At 36.5% G+C, this 11,380-nt stretch overlaps 1 protein-coding gene across 1 annotated transcript in view; it reads right to left on the bottom strand.

Moving 5' to 3' along the window:
- Window positions 1–213: 213 nt before the first annotated feature.
- Window positions 214–11,380, bottom strand: part of RP1 (RP1 axonemal microtubule associated) — a 189,955-nt gene continuing 178,788 nt past the window's right edge. Inside the window, exons 51-57 of the mRNA XM_075024326.1 lie at window positions 10,543–10,697; window positions 10,335–10,410; window positions 8,048–8,126; window positions 7,546–7,828; window positions 5,892–5,970; window positions 2,960–3,035; window positions 214–285 (exon numbers count right to left, since the gene is read on the bottom strand). Of these exons, the coding sequence (XP_074880427.1) occupies window positions 231–285; window positions 2,960–3,035; window positions 5,892–5,970; window positions 7,546–7,828; window positions 8,048–8,126; window positions 10,335–10,410; window positions 10,543–10,697 (803 nt within the window). The 3' untranslated portion in view covers window positions 214–230. The remainder of the gene's footprint in view (window positions 286–2,959; window positions 3,036–5,891; window positions 5,971–7,545; window positions 7,829–8,047; window positions 8,127–10,334; window positions 10,411–10,542; window positions 10,698–11,380) is intronic.

Raw genomic sequence — 11,380 nt, 5'->3', positions numbered from 1 at the left:
AAATTTCTGTTTTCTAAATTTCAGTCATGCAAAGTTTTTGAGCATCTCTAATAGGATCAGAATGCAGTGTTCAACATTACATGTGTTTAATTTACTGTGATTTTTTAATGCATTGTTCTGACATTCCTTCACAGTAATTACAATACCTTCAGAATTATAAAACACAAGTAAATCAAATCAGCATGAATGTGGAGAAGCAACACACTCAGAAAGAATCTGAAATCAAGCAGCTATGGATAAAGTTGCACTATGGTGCGGCCATCGCTTTCATCCTCAGCAAGCCACCTTAAGGGAAAAACATAAAAACCTGTCATAGACACAGCATATATAAAACTTAACAAACAGACAAATCATGAGACCCTGCTTCTGCACCTTTGGATTTCTAGGAGAGTCTTTACATTGCTTTATACAGAAGCAGTAGCCAACTTGAAGAAAACAGTGATTATTTCTTTTTAGTATCCATATATGCATAATTTAAAAGTGTAATTAACTTTATAAATGTATTTATGAAATATACATTCATTTTATTTGTTGGTCATATAGGTGGCAAGTAGATTGTTTCATTGAGTGGCACAAAATCAGGGTAATTTAGAGTAAGCAAAACTATTCTGTGATAGTGGGTTATTGGGCATGTATTCCATTCCAGGGACTGTTTATTTCTCATATCTCCTTGTTGGTTCACAAAATACTGAGTTGCATGGTGGGTCCAATCCCTGCTCTGTAAGAGCCTATGGAGATTTTAGGATTGACTGTATGGTAAATAGACCTGAGTCCAAAGCTCAGGTAGATTGATGTTAACTGGAACCATGGAGACAATGATATTAATTTCCAGAAAGAGTTTAAAAGCTTCTAACACTTTTGCAAGGCTTATGACAGACTACCTGATGTGGCGTCTGCTAAGGAACTAGTATGGGAGGGTTTCCCAGCTGGTACAGTGTTATTGTAGCTCACATCTGAAGCTGCATCATTGAACAGCTGGGAGATATGGCTGAAACTAAACAGTTCCAGGCTGCAACACAACTAATCTTGGCAGGTAAAATTGCTCGTGGAAGTCTCAGAGCCAAGGAAAGTTGTGACATGTAAGCTAGACAACAGACATTTAAATGAGTTAGTAAAGGATGCCCACCTCCTTTCAGGTTTCTCAGGGATGAATATCTTTTAGAGACAGTATTTGTATCAGAGGATTCTTTTCTTTGTGAGAGAATGAACCTATTCCCCGTTTACGCAGTAGGTTATGAGATGAGAAGTTCCATGTCTGAGCTGCAACAGGGACATGAACTTACAGTTTCCTGTACCCAAGCAGTGTCCCATAGCCTCTGGGTCACTGAGTACTCTGGAGTGGACCTCCTAATCTCTTCTACTGTAATACTTCCATTTTGAGTAAGTAGGTATACGTTAAGGTAAGAACATGACTCTAACCCACCAAGGGCCCAGTTAAATGTCCTAGTCAACAGTCTGTAGAATCAATCTGTGTCAGTCACTCCCCCACATCAGTGATGTGATTCAAGTTCTTGCTCCAAACGGGTCTTTTACATACCTTTGTGTTTTTACCATAAGACTTTAAATAGAGCTGAAAAAAAAAAACCCTCTGGAAAAAGATGTTTGTTGCAAGCTATCTTCTTCAGGAATCTTCCTCTGACTAGTGTGGTCTGAGAACTCTTACAAGAAAAAGAGGTGGAGTGACATCAACTGAAAATCCCACCACGGATTATGTTGTGCACCTGAATGATATTGTGGTCTAAGGACTTTTGCTCATGCCCACTAACCTAAATTTAGGTATCTAGAAGATTAGATAGTACCTGAACATGTGTTGAAAGAAGTTTAATGTTGTTGGAAGAAGTTGAATGTTGAGGTTGGTAACCGCCTCACATTCTCATGACTTAGACTGTAGAGTCCAACTGACTTTCCAAGAACTAAAAAAATATTGCTTTTTAGGGTACGGGTTTGGGATTTGGTTCCCGTGAATCGTCAAATTTACAGAAACATTTAGGGGAAAGATAAATTTAAATATTATTGGCTACCATTTCTGTTTTCAGACCACTACGTAATGTCCCTCTTTCTAGATGTAGGAAACTTGTAAGTTTTCACACTTGTCTGTTCTCCAGATGCATTAAAAATCTATTTTACACTTAGGAAGACATGAATATGTTTGCTTTTGCTGTTTATTCTGTAATTCTTTAGGCTGTAAACTGTATACTGTAGTGAACTCCAAATATACCTTTCAATTTAATTTCCAACTTCTGAAAGTATATTGTTTCAGTTTGACACAGACCGAAGTGGATTTTCTTTTTGTACGTTAAAAGGCCTTTACCCCAGCACCCCTTTATCCAAATAAATGTCTAAATGTAGATCATTATCCTCTTACATTACATTATAAAAAGGTTTCTTTTATCTTTACCCTATTTGCTGAATATGTCTTAGACCCATACTGAGCAGACACTGAAACAGAATTTTAATGTTGCTTTTGCTCAATAAAATACACTACTTTTTCTCCAGTTTTGTATCTATACTGACATATCCTACCATCCTCCCACCATCCCATATTTCTGATTCACTCCGATGCCTCTCTGCATACCCATGATCTGCTTGTCAGAGCTACATATGCACTAATACTTGTGTAATGGTTCACCAGACAGTTTATACCTCTTGAAAATGGCATACTAATATCTTGTCTTGGCAAAGGCACTAAATTGCGTCTTTCCCTCCTACAGTCATCCAGTTTTAATAACTTGGAAAATATAGTGTCTTCCTCTACATATTCTTCTGACAAATTAGTTTGAAATTGGCCAAAGGGTTCAAAAGTTACTGGGGATGGACTGATAGGAACACAGCATGGTTAAAATTTCTTACTTCTTTAGGAAACCAGAAGAGAAACAACTGAGAGACTAAAAAGTCTACTACTAATTCTTGTTAAAAATAAAACAGCACCTACAGAGTGATGATGAACTGATCTACTGACCTGTTACAGTTGAAGCAATACACTGAATTCCTAGATGCATCTGTGATTTCTACTTTTTCCAGAAACCAGCCACTTGCTGTAGAAGGAAAAAAAGAGCAAATTTAATATAACCAAAACACAAATAAAACATAAGAAAGATTTCTGATTTAATTTCCAAACCCTTTGGGGTTCAGTACTTCCAAATGTATTCAATATCAATAAGAAAACTGAAATGTAGATGATTCAAATTACTACCAACTTCTCTCAATTTTACAGAGAAGGTCTTTAATGTTTTTGACAGGAAGTATAAAGTAAGATTTTTATTACAGCTTAATTCATTTTTCCATATTGAACAGAACAGACAAATGAAACAGAATGCATGGTAATATTGAATACATTCTTGCAATCCCATTTTGCCCTTTTTGGTACTCTGAAATACATTCAAAGTACACCCCTGGTGGGCTTTGATCTTCAGTGTCCACCAAAACAATAAAAACAGATAGCCTTTGTCAATAGATGTAATTTTTTTAATGATACCCCAAGCTCTTAAACAATAGGAAAAGAGAAATTCTACTACTCCTTTCTAATTACTGATATAAATACTAAATACTTATATAAACTAAGTGGTGAAGCTGAATGCTTCTCATATGCATATTTCTCTCTCTAGCAGTCGTGATTCAGAATAGCATCTCCATTCAGGCCAACACTCATATCTGTTTTAGCTTTAAGAATGTATTTAATAATCTGCTATAATCTCCTATTTTGCTGTGTGAAAAATACCTTCATTCTTGTGCTATAGAATTTTATTTCATAGAATATTAAAATATGAAGATTTTAAAAATAAAACTTTATTATAGATATACAATGTTTGTGCTGACATATTTAGTCGCGTTTGCCAATGCAAATACTTAATGACACCATTTAAAAACTAATTAGGGTCATACTGCCAGTAGCTGAAAACCTTTCAGTAGTCTTTGCATATCCTAGAGATAAAATACTATATTCTAACAAATTATTTTGTGTTTCAAATATTTGGACAAAATACTAAGTAGGCTAAACCATTAAAAATATTTTTATTTGTAAGTAGGCTACAAATGGAATATAAAAATATTTGCAAATTGTAGCAATTTAGATAAAACATAAAGGCATAGCAATGTTTCTCACGTTTCATGAACATTTTCAAACAATTAGCTAGCATAACTAGGCCATAAAGGTGTCTACATTTTTTATCTTCAATTTGCAAGAGTCATTTATTGATATTGTGAAGTACTTTTGGAACTTCTTTAATGAAATCTTGTGAATGGTTTAATATATCATAGACTCTACTTGGAATATATGACCTTTCATGAAATCTGTAATTCAGAGTCAAGATTATCAGCAATAAAAATTTACAGTTTCTCAAATTTACACGGCACTTTACAAACGGATATGAAGGCATATTTGCTCTCTTGAAAAGTTTGAAATCTAATGCTTTATCCTTTATTGACAAAACTCCAACTGAAACCTCACTGAAATCTCCAGATATGGAGAAATCTAGAGGCAGCTAAGAAAGATTAGCAAACAGATGACATTTCAAAGAGGTGTTATGTTTGAGGATGCTTGTGAGAATAACAGCTGATGCGACAAAAGACACTTGGAGATAATTTCAGAGAAAAATTTAGAGGAAGGTAGTCATGGATGTAAGAGGAATCAACACACCAGCTGTGCTAGGAAGGCAGTATTAGCAGCTACATGATGTTGATCAGGACACAGAGAGGAAAGATAATCATGTTGTTGATAGTTTGGGACCCGGGAAATAAAAGTTCAACCTGTATTTCCCCTGAAGACTTCTATTCAACTCTCAGAGCACTGGAAGTCTGCTGGTGTGGCGTTCCCTTCCCAGATCAGTTCTAAGTTGAATTGTGTGCATGTGCAGCAGCTAACATGAATAAGATGAAAGTCAGCAGGAGGATTTTATTTATTACAGGTATTTCAACAGGTTTGGGTTTTTTTCTTTTTAAGTTTTCAATACTGTAACATGTACAACATGACTAGGTAGTTAGAAAAAAACCTGTTCAGCTTTTGGCTAAATAGGAACTGCTATTTGCAGAATTTTGCATGTCTCATCCTAGATATGATAAACCCTTGCCACCTTACAGTGGCTCAGGCACTTAGGTAAATCAGGTTTTATCTAAACCTAAACCAGTTTCTTTCAGATAGGTCAAGCAAAATTCACCTGACTAGAACATCTCAATACAATCAGACCTTTTTGACTCAAGCTGCACATTGCCTGCAAATTCTGTTTATATATTTGTATATTTCTAGGGGGGTTTAGCACCACTAAATGTAAGCTCAAAATATTATATGTCCTAGTATCCCACCTTATTTTTTTAAAAAATTCAGGTTTTAGAAGTTACATGTAATATGCTGTACATAGAAACAGTTTCCATCATCATGTGTGGGTATGGCTGTAGCCACATCCTAATTTAACATCAGGGCAAGACCTGGTGCACACTAGTGTTCTCCTCATAGTTTAGCTTTCACGAGAAGAAAAGGTATATGTGTGTCAGAGGGAGCTACAGCATGCTTTGACCAGAAGCCCAAATTTGCCAAAACATTTCTTAGATACTGTTTAAAGCATGGAAAGTTTAGCCTGCAGTTTGAAAATTCAATCCTACGTTATTTAAGGCATCTAACAGGAGTTTTGGCTGAGCAATGTTTGAAGGATAAAACCTTCTGAGGTTTATGCTAACTAGATCTCTGTTAGAAAAAAAAAAATTCAAGGTAAAGTCAAGGGAAATGTGACAGAGATGGAGAGGGTGTAAGCAAAAGCAGTCAAACTGACCTCATTTGTATACAGATTTGTACTAGCTAGCTGTAGCAGTAGCACGACTTCAAAAATCTTTCCAAATGTCAGGAAGATCTTTAAGCAGAAGGTTTTTACAAGGCTATTGCACGCATGCAGTATACTCACCAAATCCTTTCCCATCATGACCAATTTCAATTGAATGTAGGTTGCCCAATTTTTTTGTCTTAATCTTGAATGTATCAACCTTTAATATTAAAATATAGCTATTAAAAGTAATATACCAATGTCTGGAAACTTATACATTTGCTTAGGTCAGTTCTGAGACTAATTCAAATATAATAATACCAATTCAAAATAGGTGGCTGACACCTGATGTGGTTTATTTTCCTTACGGAAGATCTGGGGTATAGATTCTCTCCTACTAGGTCTCAGTTTAAATATGAAAGATTCACTTTTCAACTTACAGTACAACAATCCCTACCTCTTTCCTGACTTTCATCTACCAGAAAAGTATTTTTGCTCCCTTATGGATTCTCAACTGATATAGACTTCTAAAATGTTTTCACTTTATGAGACATAAATTTACATTCAAGAACATAAAAGATAAAGGCTTTTACTACCTGTACCATTATCTCTCTCAAATATTAGATATTTTAATTTAAAATATTACTTTGTTTCATATTACGGACTTTTAAAAAATGAGTTCCTTTTCTCATAGGACATTTGACATCACTGACTACCCATTGACTTACCTGGATTGCTAACAAGAATTATGTGTATCTACTACTCTTTTTCAAAGAGCAGTGACGGCTCCTGTGTAGTACTAGGCAAAAAGAAGTACTACTCAAGACACTTTCTGACTTGCTCCTTATGCCTATAGGTAACTAGATTTATTAACCTCCTCAGTATGGAAGAAAATACATGGGTAAAGATCTTTTAGAAGATATTCACAGACATCCTGGCTGAAGAAACTTGGACCAACTGCAAGTAAAAAGATATTTAGTACTGCTGGAGATAATGAGGTAGAACTCATAAGGAAGATATTTTAACTGGAGTTTTAATTATTCAGTCATTAACTTTCAAGGAATCCACAGGAGAAAGATATGGAAAATATATTTATTTCTTGCTACATAAGGGTAACCATCATTATACTCCATTGCACAGGTGGTAAGCAAATGGAGCAATTCTTTTGCCAGAGTAATATGTTTATTAAAATAGGAGAACATTCTGCTAAGCTACTAGGACATCATGCAGAGAGTCAGCATTCTTATGCAAATATCTGTATCTGAACTAGGGGTCTCTGAATAGCCTAAAGCATGATGGATATCAGAGTCAGGTGGATGTGCATGGTTCCATTTTACCTGGTTATAGGCTTACACATTCAGTGAGGCTCACAGCATCAGTTTCCATGGCAAAGTAAAATGATGGGATGTAAGGGACTCATGTATTCTCAAGCACAATATTCAAAGTTTGTGCAACGGCGAGGGATATTGCATGTATGTGCACATTCATAGGCAATGTATGTAGTGCATTTCAGAGGAAGGAAATGCATAACTGGGCAGATAAGTGGATGCAATATGAAGTTGTATTTGGACAGAAGAGGCAGAAGAGCAACAGAGTCAGCTAGACATGATAAAAGTAAAATGTCCCTTGGTTACTCTGGTGAAAAGGTGAAACACAGAGATAGCTGAGGCTATATCTCATCTAGTGATGGGGAAAACAGGATAAATGCCTTAAGTTCCATAAAGATCTTGCATAGATTTAAAGTTTGCTTTCCCAGCCCAGAAATGGACACATCCGATAAAATCTATGTACTCACCTTTCCTCTTTCAAATGGGTTTTGATGCTCCAGTGACTGAGAGAGTTGAAATACCTCAGATTTGTCCTCATTCCCAAATAAAATAATATGCACATTTGCATCAGTCCCTGCTCCCCTTTTGTCACCTGTGTATACTTTAATAGTATACTCTGTCAGATTTCCTGCTTGGCTTCCTTCTTTAAGTAAGTTGTCTATGCCATTCTTTTGTTTGTCTCCTCTAATAACAAAAGATACTGGGATTTCTCTCTGGATTTCTGGCTTACTTGCATCCATAGAAAATGCTCTGAAAAACAAAACCGCACATGTTTTGTGGTAAGTAAATCATATGTTAAATCAAAAAAATCTTATGAATTCATGTGGGATGGTTAAAGATGACTTATTTTTAAAATATCCATTAACTGAACCACTCTGACAGTCATTTTAATTCAATGCCCGCTCAGTTTTTTCAATTATTGTACTATAAAATGACGAAAAAATGACTAGCTTTACATAATATACTTACTCATTCACTTCAAATACATAGATAGGATGCTCCTTCACAGCTTCTTTCAAATGCAGTTTTTTAATGTCCAGTTTGCAGTCTACAAAGAAGGAAATAAAATATAGTGAAAATGTTGTACTGCATGTCAGGGAATTAAGTAGACTCTGTTGTTGATACAATGCTGTCATTCCTACTATATTAAAACATCATTTATTAATTCGTTTATGAATATCAATAATTGACTTAAAAGCCTTGAATCATCATAACATTCCTTATTTTGTTCCTATTTGAACCCTCAACTTAGAAATTTAGGAGTAAGCATTTCCTTTGCCTTAATGAAGCGAAGGAGTGTTGTCTTCACCGTCCTTGGACAGGCATGCAGGAGAGTTTCCACATGACTCAGGCAGGCACATTTGAGGAGGAAGAGCAGAAATACATATCTGATGCTTCCTCAGTGATGGGTTGACAAGAGGATTCGAGCCCCGTTCCACATGCAGCACAAAGAGGATCTCGTTACATGGCAGGTATGAAGGAAGTTCAGCTACTTACTGTATATCTCTGCTGTTTGAGAAAGATTGCTCTCTTATGCTTCCTTTTGAATTTTCTGCTGGGGGCTTCAGCTACATGCTGTCTGTAACACTGGGCTGAATCTCTTGCCACTAATTAGTCAGGAAGACTATTCATTTTCCCTTCTCTTCTATTATTTGCCCCTTCAGACCTGCTCAGCAAACTGCATCCCAATGTCTTCTACTACTGTCCAAGTCCCTTTAATTATATCAATAGAAGTCTAATTTAATAGGCTCAGGCTCCTGGGGAGGATTCCAAGACATCATGTTGCACTGCCCAGACAGTGCATGGAGTGAGTCAGAAGCTTCAGGCAGAGATCTCGAACCACCTGATCTTAAAAACCTGCTCAGGTACTGGAAGAAGCATTAGAGCAGCCTGGGCTGACCAGTCCTGTAGGGTACATCTGACTTTGTAGGCTAAACAGCTTTTGTGTTTGGGGATTTTTTGTTCAAAGTCTTGGTCCAAACTAGTCTCAGTCTAAACAAGTCTAGATACAATATGGACACTCTTACTCATCTGAAGTGCTTTATCATCTAAGTAACTCCTTTGGAAGGAATGTGTTGTACATCTGCCCAATCCTCTCTTCATAACACACACAGAGCCAATGGGCCTCGAAGTCCCTCCTTTGTGAATCATGTTTTCAAACCTGACTGGAAAAATCTTGCCTGTCATGCTCTGTGGTGGCCTTTGGCAACTGCTGTATTCAGTGACTGTCAGTCAGACAGACAGCCATAGTTAACTTTCACAACTCAAGCTGTGGGAAGCAAAGGCAGTGAGCTACACGCCTTGCTCCCCGACAGCAGCACGGCAGGGCTGTCCTTCTCCTTCCCTTCCCCTCTATAGGAACTGCAGCTCCACACCGTGCCCCCGCTGAAGCACCCAGGGGCTGAGGCAGACCATGGCGTGGTGCAGGACGTGTTGGCCAGCCAAACAGTACGTACACGCTTACTGCCCAAATGTCTTTGATGTCTCTACGCTCTTTACAGATTTGGCTGAAATTGGGTGGTGAGTCTAAAAGGTTATTACGAGGAGCCAACAGATGGGCAAACAAAAAAGGCAGATCAAGCGCAAATATAGAACCCTTGTTTTCCTAGAAAACTGTCTGAAGATGGTCAACTATAATACATAGTAAGTAATGATTTGCAATTATATAGCAAATTTCATTAAAGGACTTAAAGAAACTTTACAATTAATTCTTTGAATATTCCTTAGTAGCATGATAGCCATCCTACAGATGAGGCAAAGAGATGTTAAAGTTATCATGATTTTGGTGAAATTCAGTGACAAAACTGCTGATTGCCTAACAGGGGTAAAATCCCCCTCTGAATGTCACAGGGAAAAAACAGAATAGGTAGGGAAAACAGTGGAAACAGCTGAATCACAGGAGGAAAAATAAACAATACCAGTTTCTTATGTGAGTTATAACTATTCTCCTAAATAACTTATTAATAGATCACATATTAAGCACAGAATATAATTACTCTTCTTAATTTTCTGTTTTTCTTTCTTGTATGGAAAGGAATAGTTTACTTTCCTGATGCAATAAGGATACAGCCTTTATATCCAAGGATTTTAATGTGTCAAAATGTAGGATTTTGTTTTATAAAATATGGCCTTTTAGCAAAAATAGCCAAAGGAAATTAATCAGGCTTTAACTCTGGCAGTGATTTCATTGCCTTTAACAGGAGGCTAGCTGTGTGATTCACATCACTGACTTTAGAGAGCAGCAAAAGTACTTTACCTGTTTTACTGCTGATCAAAAGAACAACTTTGTCCAGTTCTCCCAATTCAACAGCATCCACGATAACTAGAAATGACTAAAATAAAATTATTTAGTATTACAATCTTAAACTATATTATCTAAGTGTCTGGGAAGATTTGAAAATAATATATAGGAAGTACAAGAATGGATTAAAGGATAAATTTTAAAGTACTTTAAGATCAAGTACCTCATTGTCCTCTCCCTGCTGGACATCCTGCAATGACCAGAGAAGAGATCTGTCCCCTGTGTCACCATAAGTACCGTATATACACGCAGTCATATGCACTAGATTTCTCTCACTCAAAATATTTCTAGAAAATACTGTTAGATGATACGTAATCACTGCAATGTCAAGCAGAAAGAGTTCTTGTTAAGACAGTGCCACAACCTTGCACAGCTATTTGACAACAGAGCAATATGCATCAGATGTAATTAAAAATGCAAACACTTGAAAATGATAGTAAAATTCAATTTTTTAAAAAATTTTTTCCTTAATTTTGTCCTGTAACTATAAACACTGGTGATGCTGACAACTTTACATTAAATTAGAGAAAAGCATGCCTATGCTTTATGCTGTTTGTAACAGTAGCACATTATGGAAAAATTACCGCAGCGAGTTGCCTTTTTCTTTCTTATGGTGAATGCCTAATAGATAAAATCCTAATAAGTCTCAGACTCATCAATCACTTTTGGGATCTTTACAAAGACTGACTTTAGCTGGGGAGACAAGTCCTTCAGACTTCATCATCTGAGAGATGGAGAGAGAAGCTCCTCACATGTGATTTAGAGCACCTAAGCTGCTGCTTTGAACTTCACTGTGACGGAGCACATCCACTGACTATAGAGGGGGGTCAGGAAGACAAGTCTGTCTCAGCTGAAGTTGTCACCCATGAATTTGTGCTGTTTGTGATTTATGCAATGTTTATAGTTATTTAATTGAAGACTAGATGACAACATCTGAACACCTTTAAAAGTAAATGCATACACAGAGCATTTGTTTATATTAATTTACATTTTACTCATAG

This window comes from Buteo buteo, chromosome 3 (genome assembly GCF_964188355.1).
Source record: "Buteo buteo chromosome 3, bButBut1.hap1.1, whole genome shotgun sequence".
Lineage (NCBI taxonomy): Eukaryota > Metazoa > Chordata > Aves > Accipitriformes > Accipitridae > Buteo > Buteo buteo.
The sequence above is the reverse complement of the archived record's forward strand: the minus strand, read 5'-3'. Positions and strand labels throughout refer to the sequence as shown.